General features: G+C 35.7%; 1 protein-coding gene across 1 annotated transcript in view; it reads right to left on the bottom strand.

Annotated features, from left to right (window-relative positions):
• lrp1bb (low density lipoprotein receptor-related protein 1Bb) overlaps positions 1-22,423 on the bottom strand; it is a 407,613-nt gene that overhangs the window by 155,875 nt on the left and 229,315 nt on the right. The window contains 10 exon segments of the mRNA XM_028435312.1: positions 2,133-2,337; positions 4,214-4,411; positions 8,118-8,363; positions 12,282-12,482; positions 13,564-13,746; positions 13,823-13,996; positions 14,092-14,172; positions 17,687-17,806; positions 19,174-19,299; positions 21,390-21,557. Coding sequence (XP_028291113.1) covers positions 2,133-2,337; positions 4,214-4,411; positions 8,118-8,363; positions 12,282-12,482; positions 13,564-13,746; positions 13,823-13,996; positions 14,092-14,172; positions 17,687-17,806; positions 19,174-19,299; positions 21,390-21,557 — 1,702 coding nt within the window.

Raw genomic sequence — 22,423 nt, 5'->3', positions numbered from 1 at the left:
AAATTGGAGCGAGGTGTTTGTGCTCACCCTGTAGTAGGAAAGGAGCAAATCACCCTCTAACTAACGATTGATGGAATCAATGAAAAAAACACTTTGGGCATGTGTATGAAGCCCACATAGCACTTTATGATGTTTAAAGCACAGAAAAGTTAATTTAGCATAACATGGGCCCTTTAATGTTTATAAATCCTGCCTCCGTCCTATAGACCCCTATAAAAATGCGTAGTGATCGCCCAGCCAATAGGCTTCAACTTCCTGTAGCGAAGACTGTCAATCAAAGTGAATGTGGAACTGTGCACGGAAACAAGGCCGCGCGTCACAACAGCAAACAGGTAAATATGATTTTGGCTCTTACCTCAGAAATGTCTCTAGCCAAAAGAATAACAATGGCCCATAGGCTGTATCAATGCGACCCGATGCGATTCGAAGATGTGCTTTTTAAATTTAAATGAGGTATTATGTGGGACCTGCAGTGATATTGGGACTGTTATGGACACGGACACGCCTGGAAGTCCTTTTTGTGTCCAAGCGTGCCACAGTTAAATATGACAGTACCAATTAAGAAAGGAAAAAACTACACAAAAGCATCAAAATTACACCGTAGGGGCCAAGCGGGCTGGGGAGAAGATGGCAATGCCCACAAATAAAGAGTTATTGGGTTTGTTTAGGGTTGAAAAGGCCGGAAATTTCCTGTAAATATCACCAGGAACTTAAGCTTGGAAGTTTTAGCAAAGTTCAAACATATTAACTTTTCAAGTTATTATTGGAATTAATCAGAAATTAGGAGTAATTTGAAATAACTATGAAGTTTAGCATAAATTCAAATATAATACCACTAAAAAAAACATAACATTTGAAGGGGTTGCAGAATTCCAGGAATTTTAAAAGATTAAAGCTTTCCATGGATTTAAAAAAAAAAAAATTGGTAGTTGGTCCTTAAACATGGGCGTTAAATATAGCTGGGAAAATGTATATAGGCACTAACTACAGTATCAGCATGAATTATTTAAAAGTTACCCTGATTTATGGTTAATTACAATAAATAATTCCAATGAAAAGTTTATATTGTTTTATGGTCACATACAGTAAATATACATGTTTTCTTTTTTCCTTTTCTTTGTTGAGTGTTTATTCTTTTTATCTGGAATAACTCTCAATCCCCTGTATGAAAGTAATTTCCCCCTGGGGGGGATTCTAATTCTGATATTCCCAAAACACTGACCTTTTCCAGCCCTTTACAACCCTATGTGCGTTTGAGGCTAAAAGCTTGATGTAAATGAACTCTTACACAAATTACGATAGTAACAAAGTTTTAAAATTCCACTTTGGACCGAACATTAAAAGTGCACTGATGTGATGGTTGCCTATCGCTATAAAAAATTGTTAGTTATTGCTTCATTCCACATCAAAAACCCAAGAGTGCTTTTTTACCCCGTGAAACCATCACAAGAAGGACATTAAAATGCAAGAAGAGTTGAGCAGGGTTTGAAGTGGACTCTCAGGTGGAGAGCTGCACTTCTTTTGTCTGGGTGTAAATAGAGACTAAGGAAAAGACAATAAAAGCACTCTTTGGCTAAATATAACACGTAACTTAGTGCGACACATACTAGACCAACAGGAGCTTCACTCGAGTGCTTTTACCATCTAATAGACACTTGTGGCAGAGGTAATAGTAATAATAGGGCATCGGGTTTAAAAAGAAGCCACAAAGGGTTTTCCGTGGTGACCAAATGCTTCTCATGGCCCTAAACGTGTCATTTAAATTCACTGATCATCTCAGACTTTGTACAGCACGGGGCAAATCTTCACAAAAAAACCTCCAATATTCTGATATCTGGTGAAGCAGAAACTAAAGTAAACGGTCAGCTAAACACTGGAAGAGTTGAGATTCATCAGTTTCCTCTTCTTGAAAGAGCAGCATAGGGGTGTAATTAATGCACTCAATAACTGCTGCCTTAATGGGCCTCAACACTGCAGATATCTTCATATATCAAAGCAGATGCACAAGTGAGAGATATTGGGAGGCTGCGCTTCGACTTTATTTCACTATTAAAAGCATCTGATGGATGGCCCTGCTAGCGGCGGCTACCAGCATTCTGCGTGTGAGTGCGAGTTCCTGGAAAACAACTTACCCCTGGCCTGGATCGAGAGCGATGGCCCGCGGATGCTCCATGCCGCCGGCAATTAGCGTAGTGCGCATATCTCCATTTAGCATGGCCACCTCGATCTGATCCAGATTACTGTCAATCCAGTACAGTTTTCCCGCGATCCAGTCCACGGCCAGACCCTCGGGCGTGGCCAGGCCATGTTGCACTACCACCTCAATACTTGTTACTCCTAGAAAACAAGAAAAAGGCAGCTAGCTTAACAATAGAATAACAATTTCTAATTGGTGTTGATAGTGATTGTTATTGGTGTTAACATGAACATTTACTGTAAATACTACAATAACTGTTAAAAGGGCAGTTTAAGCATCTTGACACAGAACATAATCTTACCAAATAACACTTGATCAAAGTTCATATTATTGATTTAATCCATAACTTAACTTAAAGAGTTGGTAAAGGTTTGCAATGTATACGATACTAGACTAGACTAGACTATCAAGTTATACTCACAGGTGGAATAACGGACCTCTCGTCTTGTCTAAGACTATGTTCACACTGCAGGTCTTAGATTATAGTGATTATTACTGTGATTTGACTGTTTAGTTAGTGTGTAGTGAGTGAGAATGGCGTGTAGTGTCTAGTATATTCGTTTTTTGTTTTATATCAACACAAAGAGGCACATATAATTTGTCTTTCCCTGTATTTGTGACTTTTTTTTGTAAATAGTTCTAATTGCTTGCATTTCACTGTAAATAGCTATGTATAACTGTGTTTTTTTATTTATCTATATATACGTTTTTGAAATATCTAGTTTAGATTTGCTGTACAAGTAATAAAAATGATTCGTTAAAAATGTTTTGTGACTTTTATAGTAAAAAAAAAACCCTAACTTTTTCCCACTAAAATTTGAGTTTTTATAGTGGTTTTAGATCCACTGTGTTAATACAATATGCCATATTAAAGAAAATACATCGTATTCACATTTGGGTGGTTTTCCTGAAAAAAATGATACCAAACATGCAAGATTTGTGAATTTCCTTATATGAAATATAAAGGTAAAAATCAAACGCAGTGAGAAAACAGCAAAAACGCCTTAGGCCCCAGAAGGTTTTTGTTCAATTGGTATATTTTTGAAAAATCCGATTATTTTTGTGCTTGTTCATATATTACACATTAAATGAGTTTCTATCAGTTTGAAGTATGAACGGAATGTGTTCTTAAAGTGACCAATACTCAAATGAGTTCCTGAGGTACTACGTACCATGCACTATTATGACGTAAAGGTTGGATAGAATGCGACCTGGCTGTTCAGACAACAGTTGCATTGCAAAATATCAAATACGTATTGGATTTGTATATCGACATATGAAAGTGGCCTGGGTTGGATTTGAAAAAAATCGGAATTGTACTGTTCACGTAGACAAAAAAAACAGAATCATGTCACGTGTGGGCAAAAATCAATGTAAACATAGCCTAAAAAACCCAAACCCTGAAGAACTCCATAGGTGGCACTGTATCCTTTACCAATCGTAAATCACATTCATTGACATCATTCTGTGTAAACCAAAGAGGAAAGTCACAGATAAAAGTCTTGTATTTCTTTTGTCACGTTAAAGACCTCATGTGGACAAGTGTAAAAAATTAGCACATCTGGGTTGTCTATTGTAACTGTCCACATGAAATAATCTTTTTTTTCTTTCTCCGTAACTTTCCCTCGGCCTTGCATTTTAAGACGTTTAGTTCCTTTTAGCTGTAGCAACATAAAATCTGTTTCCTTGTCAGTCAAAAATGTGGCGCATGCGCAGAACACCGTGTCTGATTCCTATGGAGCTAACTTGCTATGTGCGCTATTCGCTCCATAGTCAATAGCATTATGTGGGTGTGGTAATTAAGCTATGGATTGTCCAATTTCAGCTGAGCTAACCAGTTTACATGCATTTAACAAAACCCAGTTACTATCAGAATAAGCCATTTATTCTATTTTTAAAGAAGTTGTAGGGTTTAGCATGACTGGGATAAATCATCTAAGTGTGTGTGCCTTGTCTAAAATATTTTAGCTGCAATAATACCTTGAGGAACATAAAGTCTGTTCTTTGAACTTGTACCTCCAGACTCAGAGAGTTTTCCTCTGTAGATCTTATCTTCCACCACATCTGTCCAGTAAAGAAGGCTTTGGCTGAAGTGGAAATCCAATGCGATGGTGTTCCTCAGTCCTGGCACCAGCAGGCTGTAGTCTCGCTTGTGAAGGTCTATTCGTCTTATCTCGTGTCGGATTGAGAAAATGACAAACCCTTCGAAGGGATCTAGACAAAGACAGACGGAGAAACAACAGAGAGAGAGAGAGAGAGACTTTGGATGCCTCTGTGGCAACATTTGGAGGACGGTTTTTTCCTATATATTTTCCTTCTTATACAAGTAAAAGGCCACATGATGATGTAATGGTTTGTACTGTGATACGCCTCACAGCAGAGATCAGGGAAGAACCCGGGGAGGTTTGGAAGCTAGGACGTCCAATGGCACTGAAGATATGGAAAATATCAGGTTTTGTTTAACAGATCACAGTGACAGTAGACACAATCACATTAATGTTCATCTCTTTCCTGGGGTTTAGAGAAATTATTTTTACTTTTAAAATTAAATTTCTATTTTAGTTTCATCATAATAGTCTCGCAGATCAAGGGTTTCATTACCTGGTTAATTGTTGCAATAATGAGAAGCTTGTTTATCTTATTGGATGAGTATTTAGATGAGTCAGTTAGCATCAATTAGCTGTGTGCCATTTTAGATAGTCCACACAATAGTAGTCTTAAGTCCATAGAGGACGGTAGAGTCTGATTTATAAAAACTTAAGGTGTGTTATGATTTGGAACCTACGACGACAAAAACAAGAAGCAAACTGAGGCTAAATATCTCCGTTGATTCGCCAATAATTGAAAGTTCTGAAAGCATTTTAAGCGAGAAAGTGACCAAGTAGAATATCAACTCATAAAAACTCACGTATATACATTTCATTCCAACATATCAGGGACTTTCGGAGACCCTCCATTGTGCCACTAACCAAACTACCAAAGCCCCTCTTTACAAAACTAAAGGAAGTAGGGATGCTTTACCACCGTACTGAGATTATAACCCTAATCCTAACATAAACCAATAAACAAATAAAACACGAGTCCGGTCACTTTGAAAACAAAAATAAACAAAAATAATTAATTTTTTTATAGCAACAATTAATTTTTCGGTAGTGCGCATGTGCATATACAATCTCAGTATGATGTGAACTCAGTTCATGACACCGGTCCCAGGACGATTTTATGGTCCACTCGCAATGCATCATGGGACGGTTGAGTATGACGAGTGTGCCCTCCGCACATACTTAAAAAATGTCCCTATATAGTGTACATTCACTCAATCTTTTCATACTATTTAATATGAACACACTACATACTCATTTTGACATCAAACTTAGCATGAGTCGTACGTTAGCATGACATTTACAACACAGCCATTCATTCATGTTTTCTGTGGATTTTGGACATAATGTTATCAATTGTTTTCTCGTTTTCTAGCAACTTTAAAGCATTCAGAGAGTTTGGAAATCTTGTTTATTCAGTTTAGCATCCAACACTCCATCCATCCTTTGGACGACCACTCTCACTTCTGCTTTTAGAAAGCTGACTGATCAACTATGAAAGCTGATCAGCTGTCCCCTGTGCACTTAAATCATGTCCCTATAATAACAGTTTTCATCCTTGGTTTGCTTTCATCATCTTTTTATACATTTCTTAACAGCTCAAATGTTTTTGTTTTTTTTTTAAATCTATGCATTAGTGCAGCAGAATCCAACTTAAAAAGAGATAAAAAATGCATTCAATGCAATACCAACCCTCCTTTACATAAAAACAAAAACAATAACAACAACAACACATATTAAATGAAGTGTAAAGACAACCCTGCTGTAGTGCTTAATGTCCCCTCCAGCTTCAACCAGGATTTAATCAGAATTTATCCACTTTAAGTCTTGTGCGACGAGATAAACAAAGTTTTTCTGAGAAGGTTTTTTTTTTCTTTTCATTCTCCATCCTACGACTATAGAGCGAGGGAAAGTTTGCACACTAACATAATGAAAAGCGTCCTTCCTCAATGACATCATTTTAGGATTCAACCAAACTGAAACAAAACAAGCTAACAATAGCAACTCTGGGAAAACCATTAGCAGCTTCAATTCTCACCAACAAATCTCCTATTAATGGGATATAGAAAAGGGGAAAATAAGAGGCGGGCGTGTGCCAGGAGTTTAATAAATAATAAAAACCTCACATTTTTCCACACATAAAGCTGGAGTGTTTGCACTGCAGACAAGATGGATGACACGGCCACAGAATTCTGATCAGCTTTTAATGAAAAACTGTCTATTTCTCTGTGTTAATGTATGATTAGAGCTGCGACTACAGTCAATCCAGGGATGAAAAAGAGTTTTGGTAGTAATTAAACCAGGGCCATAAATCTGAATGTGACAATCTAATACCTCATGTGCTACTATTGTATTCAAGCGCTTACATCCTATGGATTATTCAATAAGAGCGCACAATAGAGAGAAGACAGGCATTAGGGTTGGTATGGTAATGTATGTGTGTGTGCATATATATATATATACAGCCTGAGGTGTATCACACACACCTTGTAGTTTAGGAACAACATCAGAATGGAATCAGACAAGGCCTGGTCGCCTCTTTAGGTTTGACGCTGATTAAGTTTGACTAAACACTCTTAAGCTTTTCTTTAAACCATCTATCCACTTCTTTTACTAAATTCTCTCATTTGAAAACGCTAAGACAACTTTTCTCCCCCATTGTGTGGTGGTGCAACTCTTATATTAATGAGTATCACTCAGACGAAGAATTTTCATTACCATACTATGCCTGTAGCGTTCATTTTAAATCAGAATCAATATTGTTGAATTTTGCATCGCAGCAGAGCTGAGCCCACATACTGATACTTCAACATTTGAAAAGGCTGGGGCAGAGATGGGCAACTTTTATTGCAGTGGGGGACACAAAAATGTGATTTTCCAATCTTGGGGCCACATTCATGACAGCATTGGGAATAATGACCAATCTGAGCGTTAACACAGGGAGGAATAAAGGGTTTGTGTGTGTTTTTGTTGTTGTTTTGTGTGTTTTCACTGCCATTTTTCATTTTTAATGTCATTTATGTGTATTTTTGTAGTCGTTTTGTACATTTTTCTTTTATTTTTGTAGTTGTCTTGGGTGTTCTTGGAGTCATTTTGAGTATTTATGTTGTTGTTTGGTATATTTTTCAGTTATTTTGTGTGTTTACACAGTAAACATATGTGTTATAATTTTTTTTATTTTGCATGCATTTGAAATCATTTTGTAAAACTATGCTTCCGTTTTTGCATGTTTTCTCTCTTTGTGGATTTTTCTTTCTGCTATTTTATGTTTTTCAAAATTCATCTTGTGTATTTTTGTTGGCGTTTTGTGTGTTTTTTTTTTAGAATCATTCTGTGTGATTTTACTCTTCCCAAGTGTGTTATGAGTCTTTTTGTGTGTTTGTTATTTCTGTGATTTTTTTCTGTTACCATTTTGGATAATTTTTCAACTTTTGTTGTCTATATGTTCTGTTATTTATATGTATTTTTTCATCCTTTTTTGTATGTCATTTCAAATCCTTTTGTAAAATTGCGCTGCCTTTTTTTTTAAAAAAAATGTTCTTTCTCTTTTTCTTCTACTTTTGGGAGTTATTTTGTCTATTTTTGTTGGTGTTTTGGAAAATGGTTTGTCTACTTTTGTTGTCATTTTCAATTTTTTTGTTGTCTGTATTTTTTTTTTATCCTTTTTTTGTATTTCATTGTAATTTTGTATTCATTTGAAATCATTTTGTAAAACTATGCTGCCTTTTTTGTATGTTTTTTGTCCTACTTTTGTACTGTGGGAGTCATTTAGTGTGTTTACTTTAGGGGGCCACATGTGCCCATGTGTTTGCTGTTACCTGTGCTGTGGCAGGAGTCTCCGTCGGCGTCCAGAACCCACCCTGGGTAACAGGAGCACTTGACGGTGGTCTTGTACTGCTCACACACCTGGCTACACTTCAGGTGACGGCTACAGTAGTCCACCGCCTCACACGTCTTGTTGCTGGAGTCCAGATGCAGCCCTGGAGGGCATGAGCACACCACTCCTTTACCCGGCGCCACCGTGCAGTGGTGACTGCAGCCGCCTCGGGCGACCAGACACAGATCTGAGGATGGAGAGAAGTCAAGAATTCTTAGTGAGCGGAAGAAAAGCAAACTGAGTAGGTTGTAAGTGACCAAAAATGGTGGAAAAGATGGTGAAATGGGATTCGAAAAACTACAGAAATTGGTTAAAAATTTCAAATTAGAGTGGCAAAAATGGACAGAAAAAGTGATTAAAAAAAGGGTTCAAAGTGTCAATATTGGAACAATTAGTTTAAAAAGGCATATAATGGGCATGACAAATCGTGAATGTGGTTAAATTGGCCAAAATAAGCCTGAAATATGATGAAAAGAGGTTAAAAGTGACAATAATGGATCAACATATGTAACATTAGGTGGAAAAAATGTCTTCAAAAGTGAAAAAAATGTGCAGAAAATGCATTGAAATTTGATGGAAAAGTGTCAGAAATGGGAGTAATATAGCAATAATTCATTCAAAGGAGCAAAAATATGGCAAAAAAAGTGATGAAAGTAGTTTAAAATATGGCAAGTTTGATGTGGTTGCAGTAAAATGGTAAAAATAAGCAAAAATGGGCTCAAATTGTTTAAAAAAATAATCTTAGTAAATGCATCTGGCGACCCCCCTCCCAGTGTCTCGCGACCCCAAGGTTGAGATCCCCTTAAATAAGGAGGATGGAAGCATGAGTTTAGTTAACCTGTGGTTTTACAACTTTTTTTTTTTTTTATAAATCTCTTTCATTCAATCAGTCCAGTTTATTTTAGCTCCCCGTGGAGTTTAAAGCTGCAATGATTTATGATTTATAACACATATTTTGTTGATTATAAACTTTGTTTGATTTACAAACGCCCACTCGGAAAAACATGTTATTCATTTTCTTCTTTTATGGACATGATTTAAGTAAAAGAACAGTTTGTTGATTTATCTTTATTTATTTTCCTTTCCATGCTTTCAAAGATCAACACTACATGTAATGCAATCTTTTTGCAACGGCAATGCATGTTTTATTATTTCAATGAAACAAATACACTTATTTGATTAAAATAATAATAATAAATATAAACATAATAATAAAAATAATTGTAACCATCACCAGCTCTCCCTAAGGAAGGGTAAGACACATTTTATTAAAGGGAGGATATAAAAAGAGAGGGCAGTGTTACACCTTGGTGAGGGGGGAAAGGAACAGGAGAGAGGGATTCAGGGTGGGTCAATGGAAGGGATGGGTAAGAGTCAACTATTTTGGTTGTGCTTGAAGTGTAATGTGATGCTACTATTGTGCATGTTGTGTTGTGGGGTGTAATCTTTTGAACCAGTCTAGTGACAAATGTGGAGAGATTGAAGAGGGTTATGCAACATCCAGCTTAAAGCTGCAGTATGTAAGTTTTTTTTTGGCATCATTTGATCAAAAATCCACAATAATCTTCGAGCACATTTAATTCCCTCATTGGTCAGAAACCCTAGAAGAAGAAACAGCGGGTAAAGAAGCAACCATGCGGAGCACAACTTAGTTTGTTTTTGCGCGTTTCTTTGGTTACTATACTAGTGTTACACAAATGAAGAATATATCCAATTCTAGTGGGAATCCAGAATGATTTATGTTAAGTTATTGTGTCATCTAATCCTGCTAGAGATGCAAAACTCTGGTTTATGGTATACAGCAGCATAGGCAACTGGCGGCTCGGGGGCCACATGCGGCCCTCAGTCGAATTTAATGCGGCCCCCAAAGTAGATGTACAAAATGACAGAAAAATACACAAAACAAAAGCAAAGAATTACAAAATACAATAAAATACAAAATAACAAAAATAAAATTCTCCAAAAAAAACACAAAACTACAACAAAAATGACCAACAACAGCAATACACAAAAGGAAAATAGCAACAAAAGTACACAAAAAGACAAGAAAAACACAAACAATGACTCAGAAAACCCACAGTACTCACAAACAAGTAAAACAACAACAGAAATACATAAAAATTACTCTAAAAAATGCAAAATGGCAGCATAAATATAAGATATGACTCCAAAAACATGTATTTTACAGAAATGTATACACAAAAGGACTACAGAAATGCACAGAATGCTTCAGAACGAGCAAGACAACAACAAACATACTGTACACAGAATGACAGAATAACACACAAAATGATGATAAAAACTCTTTGTTCTTTCCTGTATTGAGGCTTAGGTCACTCATTATTCTAAATGCTGACATGAATGTTGATCGTGTGGACCTCTGAGCAAACAAACATCTTTTTGTGGCCCCGCTGTGATAAAAGTTGCCTACCCCCGGTATACAGTGTGTCCATAACCTAATAATAAAGACAGGGCCTTGCTTTATGAGCACATCTTTATAATACAGTATAAAAACAGAACACTATGGAGGATGAATGGCTTTTATTGCCTTTACTGCTCCAAAAACAAAACAAATGAAAGGAAAGGAGCTGGTGTTATTGTTATACAACCACAGACAGTATTGATAGTATAATACAAGATTATTTCTCCCCCACTGTGATTAAGATCACCAGTAAAAGTGGGCACGAGAACAACCTCTCAGTCTCAACTTGAGTGCAAACGATCTGGTATCGTCGTGTTTCCTGTTGAGCTGCAAATCATTCACACACTCAACGTCTCAACAAACACAAGCTAATGGTTTGGGACTTGTCGTCGCTCCGATAACATCTGGAGATGCTTGGGAAGTGACTGTGGGGTGAATAAACAGTGTACACTGGTTCTCAGAGGTTCAATCAGTGGTTCCCAACCTTTTTTGGGTCGTGACTCCTTTTTGATATTGCAAATTTCTGGCGACCCCAAATACTTTTAAAAAAAATGTTTTTATCATGTTTGAAATATAATGTTAGGAATAGCACTATAGTGACTTATACTGGATTTGTGTGTGGTGTTTTAATATGAAAAAGAATAATATTTTTTTTTAAATTACAAAAATATAATTTTCATTTTCATTATTTTTAAATTATTTAAATAACAATTTTTTATACTGTTTTCTTTTATTTTTTTTTTAGATTTTAATTTGAAAAAGTAAAAGCGTATAGAATACAGTTGTTTGAGATAGTGTGTGTTGTGTTTTAATTTAAAAGAAATAAAATAAATAAATGATAATTGGATTTTCATTATGGTTTAAATATTTAGTTAACTATTTAATTATCAAATTTTTATACTGTGTTTTTTTTTTTAAATAGATTCATATTTGAGGAAGTGATTGTATATAATACAGTTTGAAACTATGTGTGTTGTGTTTTAATTTGAAAAGGAATATGAACGAAAAAACGAAAAAAATACAAAAATATAATTTCAATTATTATTTCATTATTCAATGTTATACTGTATTTTACTAGATTTATATTTGAAAAATGAAAAGTGTATAGAATACAGTTGTTTGAGATAGTGTTGTGTTTAAAATTTAAAAAGGAATAAAAAAATAACAATAATTAGATTTTCATTATTGTTTAATTATTTAGTTAACTATTTAATTATTTAACATTATACTGTGTTTTTTTAAAATAGATTTATATTTGAGGAAGTGATAGTATATACTACAGCTTGAAACTGTGTGCGTTGTGTTTTAATTTGAAAAGGAATAGTAATTTTTTAAAAAATTACAAAAATACAATTTTAATTATTCAGTTAACTATTTATTTTTATACTGTATTTTACTAGATTTATATTTGAGCAAGTGAGAGCGTATAGAATACAGTTGTTTGAGATTGTGTTTGGCATTTGAATTTGAAAAGGAAAAATAATTTTTAAAAAAAATATGAAAAATATGATTTTAATCACTAATTTTTTCAAACTAATTACTAGTCATTTCAGGCAGCCCCAAGGTTGAAAAACACTGGGTTACATGATGTTGTTTCATTCCTGAATTTTTCGTTCCTCAAATCGTTTAGAAAAAGTTTCAAAAGAAGAATTATTATAATAATGACTGAAATATTCATCTTACCACAGATTTGTCCTTCATCAGAGCGGTCGGGACAATCCACTTTGCCGTTACAGATCTTGTCGGGCGTGAGGCAGACCAGGCTGTTGTTGGCACAGGGGTATTTAGGGGGTTTACAGACGGACGACTCACAGGCCTCCTCATCAGAGCGATCCTCACAGTCCATGTCTCCGTCACACACCCAACTCTTAGTGATACACTTGCCTGTTGAGTGAAAATAATAAAAAAATAAAAAAAAACATTAGCTTGGTTACATGTTTTCCACAAGACATACTAAATTAAATTAAGCTCCATGCTAAATGTATTATCCACAATAATATTAATAAATATATAAAATATAAAAATGAGAAAATTGAAAATAATGCATTGATTTGTAGAAAATATTGAACGTTGTGCAAACAAGGCAAGGCAAATTTATTTGTACAGCGCATTTCACACACAGGGCAACTCAATGTGCTTTCCATGATTAAAAAGTGCAACAGAAAACATGTAACAGTTGTAAAATCAATAAGAACATTAAAATAAGCAGGAAAAACATTAAATCAACAATCATTTGTTTAAAAATCTCCCTCTCAGTCATACACAGTAGAGATAAAGAAAGCCTTTAACTTTGATTTAAAAATCTTTGTTCCACTTCTTTGCAGCATAACAACTAAAAGCAGCATCATCATGTTTACTGTGAGCTCTGGGCTCCACTATCTGACCTGTGTCCATAGATCTGAGAGACCTGCTGGGTTCATACCTGACTAACATCTCACTGATGTATTCTGGACCAAAGCCATTCACAGATTTATACACCAGCAGCAGAACTTTAAAGTCTATTCTGAGGCTGACTGGGAGACAGTGTAAAGACTTTAAAACTGGACTAATGTGATAGTATTAATAAACTAGTATAGGAGGGTTTTCTTTGGTTTACAGTGGAAACATAACCAACAGTCACGGCTGGTTTGATGTTCTCTGTATTTTACACATTTTCCCTGAGGGGTAGCAGTGGTCTGACATTGCAGGTGCACCAGGGAGCAGATGGATTGCGGTTAAAGGTCATGCTCAACATCCCACAATGATGGCCTGGAAGAGATTTGAACCGGCAACCCTCTGATGACAAGCCCGCTTCTTTGACCTATAGGCCACCACTCCCCAGATTGAGATTCTATCCAAGATTTAAGTGAACTTATGTGTAAGAATGCTTAAATAATGGCGTGTCAGTGTTCAACTTTCAGTCATTAGTTTAAATCTGCCTTGAAATATTTTTACGTTAGTTCCATCATTATCTGACGTCTCTCACCTGTGTCTTTACAGGTGAACTTTGCTTTGGGGTCACACATCCTCTTGGTGCCCTCACAGTCCTTCTCATCGCTGCCGTCTTCACAGTCTTTGTCTCCGTCGCAGCTCCATCTCTCAGGGATGCAGGTCCCATCTGCCACACAGTGAAACTCCTCCACGCTGCATTCCACCACAGACGGCAGCACTGGAAGAAAAACAAAAACAAAACGCATGAGTGACTTCACTGCTTTAACTTTGAAAGGTAACACAGGAAGTCTTACAGGCCCCGCCTCCACCTCGGCAGGTGGTGCTCTCGTCGCTGAAGTCTCCACAGTCGTTGTCTCCGTCACAGGCCCAGTGGTCTGGGATACAGCGTCCACTGGTGCATCTGAACTGGGTTTGAGCACAAGACTGGACACAGCCCGCTTCATCACTGCCATCGCCACAGTCGTCGTCTGAACACGGACGCACAAAGGAGTTATTATTATTATTATTAATATATTGTTATTACACAAAACACACACAGAAGCAATAATATGGCTGATCTCACCTGAATCACAGTGCCATTTAGCACTGATGCAGCGTCCATTAGAGCAGCTGAACTGGGTCAGAGGTTCACACGTAGGGAAAACTGCAAAACATCAACACAAACTATCATTAATAAAAATAAATCTTATAAACATAAATAGAAACCAGAGGGTATTTCACTGAAACAACACACTGATGCACAATATTTACATGATATATATTTACATATTTACTCTCCTAAGAGACGTTTTCCTTTTGGAAATGCCCCTCAAAGATGTTTCAATAATTAAGCAAATTCATAAATTAAATCTGTAGTATACAGTATTTCTATGAGAAACCCAAGGTCAGATATTTTGGGAAAACTCAAAAACATAAACTTTTTGTGGGAATTATTCATTGGAATTAACCAAAACTGTAACCTCACAGCTTGATTGTTGTAAATATCTGTATCATATTTGTATATAAATTGTATATTTGTATTATTATTATTATTATTATTATTATTATTATTATTAATCTGACTTTTATTTTTTTAATTTGTTCACTACTGTAATGTGTGTGTTGGATCCTGATTTTTTTTTACTTAATGATACAATTATTTAATGTTTATTCTTTCTTTCATCTTTGTTAAACATTTATTCTTTTATTTGTGATTTTTTCTTAAGTGGCTGTAACAAAAACAATTTCCCCCTGGGATTAATGAAGGAATTCTGATTATGCTTATGATTAATTTTAAATTACTGATGTGGATATTAGAGATGAGGCTAAAATATATTTTAAAATTCCTGGTAAATATTAACCTTCAACTCCCGTTAATTACCATGGAAGGTTTTCTCAGGACTTTGAAACCCTCGATTATTAAAACATTTTTTTATTGGATGTTAAAATCTATGTTTGTATATGATAGTTATTTAAAATTACTCCCAATTTGCCAATAATTCCCTTGCAAACTTTATACTTGAATATTCCCAAAATGCCAAAGTTTAAATTCTTGTGCCAATTTCCCAGAAATTGCCCAACCCTAATAATGACTTACTAAACTACTTTAAATACCATTTCAACATGATAATTGAGCTTATAATCATACTTACTGTAGATGATAGTTTAAATAACTAATGTGAGAAATGTTATTGATTTTCTTCGAGAAACAATGCAAACACATACTGTACAAACAGAACCAATAAATAAAACAAATACGAATATTTTAAAATAAATACAAAGAACTTATAAATACATCTATATACATTGAAATCTAAATGAATAAACAAACTATAACCAATGTACGCACTCCAATCTATACATACATACATACTCATACTGTAAATACACAGACATACATGTATGTTTACGTAAATATAGATGTAATACATGACATATACAAGACTTATATCTGGTATAACATGTCTGAAAAGCAGTAATAATTAAATTTTCACACTTTATAATATCACATTTTGCACGTTCATGGCAAAAGTTGATTTTCTGATCGATAGGTTTCATCTGACACTATTGAAACTCTACAAATGTTCATTTCCAGGAATATAGAAATGCAATATTTGCGACTGTTGTGAAGGAAACATTCACAACTCTTTTCATATTTAAAATATTCCTCTGCATAAAGCAAACAAATGATATTGCCAGGTTTGACATTTGAATTCTCATCAGATATCAGCTCTTTTTTCTGATTTGGTGATATATATATATATACATACAGTACACTGAGTGCCTGAAGCTTTATTGAGTATGTAATGCAAGTCTACGTCTGAATTGATCTGTTGGCCTTAGGCAGTGTGTAATATAAAGGAATATATAATATCCTTCCTCAAATACACATCATCTTTGCATTGGTCCAGCAATGGTTGAATATAATATTTTTCTTTAAAAAAAAAAAACATGAATAACAACAATGTATGAATAATAAAAGGATTCCAGTGAACCACGGGCGCTGCTAAAAGCGAAACACCAGGATTCATGAATAATGACGGCTTTGAGGGAACGGAGAGGGCCCCGAGTAAAGCACTAAACTACTGACAAACAAAATCCAAATTAGCATCAATCTCTGCGGCGTCCACCACTGAGCTTTAGGTGTTTCAAAAAAAAAAAAAACCCACAGTGGCTCCAGTGCCGGCGCCGCGCACCACGGCACACCTTCAGAAGAGCAGAGCCCGAGAGGAGGCTCAGGAACGGAGAACGGAGAGCGTTTGATAATGATTGAACGAAGCCAGGCATGAACTTTAATTACTGCTTTACAGCCTGTCTGTTTGTGGCTGAGTATTGAAGCAGCTTAAGGACGCACAAAGGGAGACTGAGGCAATGTTGCACGTTGGCAAACATCAATCACTGCTAAACACTGATTCAATACACTTGGAATGGGAATTTTTTAAAAACCACTGCCCATATCTTTAAAAAGCACGTTGGTAATTCATCTCATTCAAGTCTAAAAAAAGAATAATAAAAAAAAAAAAAACACACCACACTTTAAAGAACAGTTTTTAATGCGTCTACAAAAGGAACGTCACTAAGCCCCTGCCCTCCGTCTACCCGCCATGTATTTTTGATGAATATTTCCCATGAATAATACACACCACAGCTGCTTTTATTGACACGCACATTGTATAATACCACACAGGCACGACTTAGGAGCAGTGAACAACTCTAGCAACGCCATTCCATTTACTGAGCTGCACAAGTGCTAAGCTACGTTAGCGAGTCTGCCTGGGCCTCAGCGTCAATAGCCCCCAGTCTAAAACTATCAAGTGGAGAAAAGGGGGAAGTTTGTCTGAGACACAACAGATACAGAAGCTGGGACGTGTTTCAGCGTCACAAAGGCAAAGAGAAGCTGGATTATTCACATTCTTTAAAGGTGCAGTCCGCAACTTTCAGATCCCTAGTGAGGGGAATACAGTTTGTGTCCTTATTTTTCCTTTATGTGAGGTCATTGTAGCTTGCCTCTGTGTCTTATAATCTTTTATAAGAATCTCAAAAAAAAAAAAAAGTGGTAAAAAGGGTTCAAAGTGTCAATATCGGCTTAAAAGTGGCCAAAATCGAGGGAGGGAGGATGATGTAATAAAATTTAAAAAGAAAGAACAAATAGTTTAAAGTGGCAAATAATGGACATGGCAAAAATAAGCATGAAATATAATTAAAAGTGACAATATTGGTTCAACATATACTAAAAAGTGGTGAAAAGGGTTTATAAGTGCCAAAATAGTCTATGAGAAGTGGAGAAATGGGAGTAATGTAGCCAAAATACATTAAAAGAGCAAAAATATGGTTAAAAAGGTGACAAAAAAATAGGTTAAAATATGGAAAGTTTGGTGTAGTTGCAGAAAAAAGGTAAAAATAAGCAAAAATTGGCAACAAAATTATTCTTCGCTTCTTGAAGGCATCTAGTGACCTTCTCCCATTGTCTCGTGACCCCAAATGGGGTTCTGAACTTAAGGCTGAAAACCCCTGGCGTAGATGTACAGATGTGGTGTGGACCAACCGATGTTTAGTGGGAATATCCAGTGTTTCTGTCGTGATTTTGCATCACATCACATGATTTCAACCTTTCAGACCCACAGATGATTGATGTTGGGTGAAAATGTTGGTGAGGAAGGGGCAAATGTCACACTCACTGCACGACATCTCGTCAGACATGTCCCCACAGTCGTCTGCTCGGTCGCAGCTCCAGGTTGGAGGTATACATCGGCCGTTCTGACAGGAGAACTGGTCTGATCCACAGGACTGGGCAGAGGCTGAGTAAAGGAAACACACACACCAATGAATTCAAGTGTTAGTTCATCACTGTTTCACATGCTGATTATCATGTTCGTGTGATCGTTGGCTGACGTGGAACATGAAACATGCGTGTCACTCTGATAAAGCAGCGTCCATCATCTCCAGGCTAATGCAGCATGGGATTGATCCACTACACAGACCTCCTTTGAGGACACCATTAAAGACATGGGAGGTGAGGTGATGGACTGTAAGTGCTTGTGTCGGATAGTTGCCTCTTATGATTGCAGAGAACTCTCACATTAGGACATTGATTGCACTGTGTAGACTCAAGCTACTCAGGGTTAAACAATAATGACAGCACCAGGGCTCCAGAGTAAAGGTTTTATGAACAGAAAAAAAAAATATATGTATATACAGTCATACAGTCAGAGATGAATAAACTCCTAATGTAAAAGTAAACACTTGATCGTAAAGGCAATGTCATTAGAAAGTTTACAATAACATTAACCGAGCATTAAAATTAAAGAAATGAAAAATGTTTGAAAGCCACATGGTGCAGTTCTGTTATCAGATCATTAATAAATTATTACTGTAAATTAGGTTTGTTTTAAGACAAATATGTGCAATTAAAACTGGAAATTACAATATTCAGTCACAGATGTCAGATGGCCAAATTTTATTACAATAGAAGCGAAAAAATGACCCGAATAGATTAATGACTGAATAATAATGATGTCGTTTTGTGTATTTTTGTTATTTTGTGTATTTTTGTTGTTATTTTGTGCATTTTTGCTATCACTGTGTTGTTTTGTTGTCATTTTGTGTATTTTTGTTGAAATTTCGTGTATTTTTTGTTGTCATTTCATTATTTTTGATGTTTTGTATATTTTTGCGATCACCGAGTATTTTTGCTGTTGTTTTGTGATTTTTGTTGATTGTGTATTTTTGTTATTTTATGTATTTTTGCTATCACTGTTTTTTTGTGTATTTTTTTTGAAATTTTGAGTGTTTTTGCAGTGGTTTTGTATATCTTTGATGTCATTTTGCGTATTATTACTGTAGATTTGTGTATTTTTGTTGAAATTGTGTATTTCTGCTGTAGTTTTGTGCATCTTTGATGTCATTTTGTGTATATTTGTTGATATTTTGCGTATTTTTGTTGTCATTTCGTTTATTTTTGATGTTTTGTGTCTCTTCAACTCTTCAACCAGTAGGTGGCCCTAATTAAAAATAACCGTTTACTTTTTGCAAATATAGACTTAAAAAACTAAATCTTTGCTCATTAATTCACAACGACAGCCAGGACGAACTGATATTTCTGATAAATGTGTATTTACATGTTAACTTCCTCTGTTTGGATGATGTTTTCTTGATGAATATTCACCTGAACATGTGGCGTTGGCTTCATCCTCATCGTTTCCACAGTCGTTAGTTCCGTCACACAGCCATCTTTTAGGAATGCAATGATTGTCGCTGCATTTAAACCAATCTGCAGGGCAGGTGTGGTTCTCTGGAGGGTAAAAATAACATATACACAAAGAACAAACATGTAAAACATTAAATGAAGATACTGAATAAAGATTAAGTTTGCACTGCGGTTCAAACTGGAGAATGTGAGAGAATTACATTTTGACTAAAACTAATCCTGCACGGCAACGGACAATAAAATGATTTAAAATCCTAAAAACAAAAGGAGAATGAATCGAGTTATCATCGTTTCGCTACTTACTAATTAATTTACAAACATATTTATGAGGAAAAAGGTGACAGAGTAACACAATAATAAGGATCAGAAGTATATTAACTAATATATTAGTACATACATGGCGTCAATGTATTTAAATATGATGGCGAGAAAACACGTAAATAATAAAATGGCAAAATCGGTTCCCAAACTTTTTTTGCCCTTTGAAGACTGAAACCTATCAGGACACCCCCAAATCGCCAGTAGTCAAATTGAAAAAAAAAATAATAATAAGTTTGACCTTTTTTTGAAAAAAATCTAAATTTGGACTATTTTTCAAATCTCAGATTTGTATCAAAAAAAAAAAAAAAGTCTCAGGGCTCCTCCCTATCGCAACATTAACAAAATATGTAATAACCTTTTTTGAAAATAAAAAACAAAAAAAAAAATTGAGTATTCTTCTTAAAATCACATTAAAAAACTATGGCTAACTAATAATTTTAGAACAGTAAAAAAAACTCTTTATTACGAAGGAGTATTAGAGCCAAAATCTGGGCATTACAAGATTAAAGTAATAATATTTCAAGAATAAAGTCATAATTCCATGAGAATAAAGTAGTATCTTAATCAAATCTTTTTTAAAAAAATAAAAAATCTTAATCAAATCTTGATATTAGCTGATTAAAGTCATAATATTTCAAGATTAAAGACATAATATTTCCAGAAAAAAGTCGTAATTTCATGAGAATCAAGTGGTATCTTAATATTAGCAGATTAAAGTCATAATATTTCCAGAATAAAATCATAATATTTGCAGAATGAAGTTGTAATTGTATGAAAAATCGTTCCAACGAAAGAACCAAAATGATTTGAACGGTTTCTCCTCTTTTGCGTAAGAGGAACTGACTGGAAGTGGTCGACTTCAGTGTTATGTTGCGTTCAATTAAACAAGGAATTCTGAGCGCTACACTTCGACGAGTTTTTATTAAAACATGGCTTCATTCTCCAAAAACTATGACTCGATTCTCAAAATATTACACCTTTAAACTGATAAAATAACGACTTTATTCTGGAAATATTATGACTTTCATCTTGTAGTGCTCAGATTTATTTTAATATTAATGTGGCCCTAATACAAGATTGTATATTATTAATAAAACATTTTATTTTTCATGGAACCCCCCTCGTGCTCCCCTTTCTTGACATCAAGCCCACCCCTAGGGGGTGCGCCCTCCAGTTTGGGAACCACAGCCGTAAACAAAGCGAGAGGGGGTCAGGGCCAACATCAGTTTGTGGCTCTGTGAGAAACAAAAAAGGTATTTATGGGGATTGAAGAGAAAACTGTGTATGTGCGTGTGTGTGTGTGTGTGTGTGTGTGTGTGTGTGTGTGTGTGTGTGTGTGTGTGTGTGTGTGTGTGTGTACGTGTGTGTGTGTGTGTGTGTACGTGTGTGTGTGTGTGTGTACGTGTGTGTGTGTGTGTGCGTGTGTGTGTGTGTACATGTGTGTGTGTGTGTGTGTACGTGTGTGTGTGTGTGTGTGTACGTGTGTGTGTGTGTGTCCACTCAGACCAACAACAAGCGACTCTGTAGAACATGTTTTTTTTTTTTTTTTGTAAAGCTTCACATTTTCAAAGCTAACTTTATTTTTGATCCAGCTTGTTTGTCAAAAAAAAAAAAAAAAAGAATTTTAAGCAGTTGGTGTCAGCGCTGACATTCAGCAACATAACAAGTGACAGCAGGGGGAAAGTGGCTTTAAAGAAAGGCTTAAGCTTTTTTTAGCATTCTGCATTGATGTGTGTGTGAGAGAGGGGTGACATTCAGGATGTTGCCTTTTTTTTCCTATTTTTTATTTGTATTTTTTTTTAAATGGGATGCTTTCGGTAACTTTGCTGTTGGATTTATTCTAAGAGGCTCACGGCAGGTGTGGCTCTCCTCGTCACTTCCATCCAGACAATCGTCGTCTCCGTCACACTTCCACACGGCTCGTACGCAGCGCTGATTATGGCACTGAAACTCATCACTTTTACAGCGTTTTGGCTCCTCACTGCTGCCGCCGCCGCCGCCATCGCCGCTACCAGGATAATCTGAGAGAAATAGCAGAAGAAGAAAAGAGACATTTTCAGATTCAGCGACAGACTTTCTTTTGAAGTACACGGTCTGGGGAAATGAGCAAGCAGAGCTATAAAAGCTCTAAAAACATTTAATAATGTCTCATGAACATTTAACTACCAACTGGGGCTTAGAACGCATTTTTGTAAATCTACTGAGATCATTTTCCAACTGCCTTTTATTTGTGTATCAGCGCTTTTTAATACAGATTTGTCAGGTGATTGTGTGAGTGTGTTTATAGCAAGTGATTCAGTTGGATTAAACCAGTGGTTCTCAACCTTTTCAGCCTGTGACCCCCCAAAATAAAGGTTCTAGGGACCAAGGACCCCCACTGTACCTGAAGGTGGTTGAACACAGACATGAACATTAAAGAACAGTCATGTATCTATAACAGTCATCTATAAGGGGGAATAAAGGGGAGAGATTTTTGGGGTCCATCTATAAAGTCAGCAAAATGATGGTCAATTGATCTATGAATCTGTGATAACCACATTTATTTATTCATCTGAATAATATCCATTGTCTTCTTAAAGATGTAAATATTGGTTTGAATCAGAAATAAAATGGGTTGAAAGTGACAAAAAATGGTGGAAAAGGTGATGAAATGGGATTTTAAAAAACATAGAAATTGGTTGAAAGTTGCAAATTAGAGTGTCCAAAAACGGACAGAAAAAGTCGTTAAAAAAGGTTCAAAGTGTCAATATTGGTTGAAAAGTGAGAGAAATGGGGGGAGGGGGGTTTGAGGTAATGTCATTTAAACTGGCAAATAATGGCGATGACAAATCTTGGCAGAAAAGGGAGTAATGTAGCAAAAAAAAAAAACGCATAAAAAGGAGCAAAA

The sequence above is a fragment of the Gouania willdenowi genome, chromosome 21 (genome assembly GCF_900634775.1).
Source record: "Gouania willdenowi chromosome 21, fGouWil2.1, whole genome shotgun sequence".
NCBI classification, from domain to species: Eukaryota; Metazoa; Chordata; class Actinopteri; order Blenniiformes; family Gobiesocidae; genus Gouania; species Gouania willdenowi.
The sequence above is the reverse complement of the archived record's forward strand: the minus strand, read 5'-3'. Positions and strand labels throughout refer to the sequence as shown.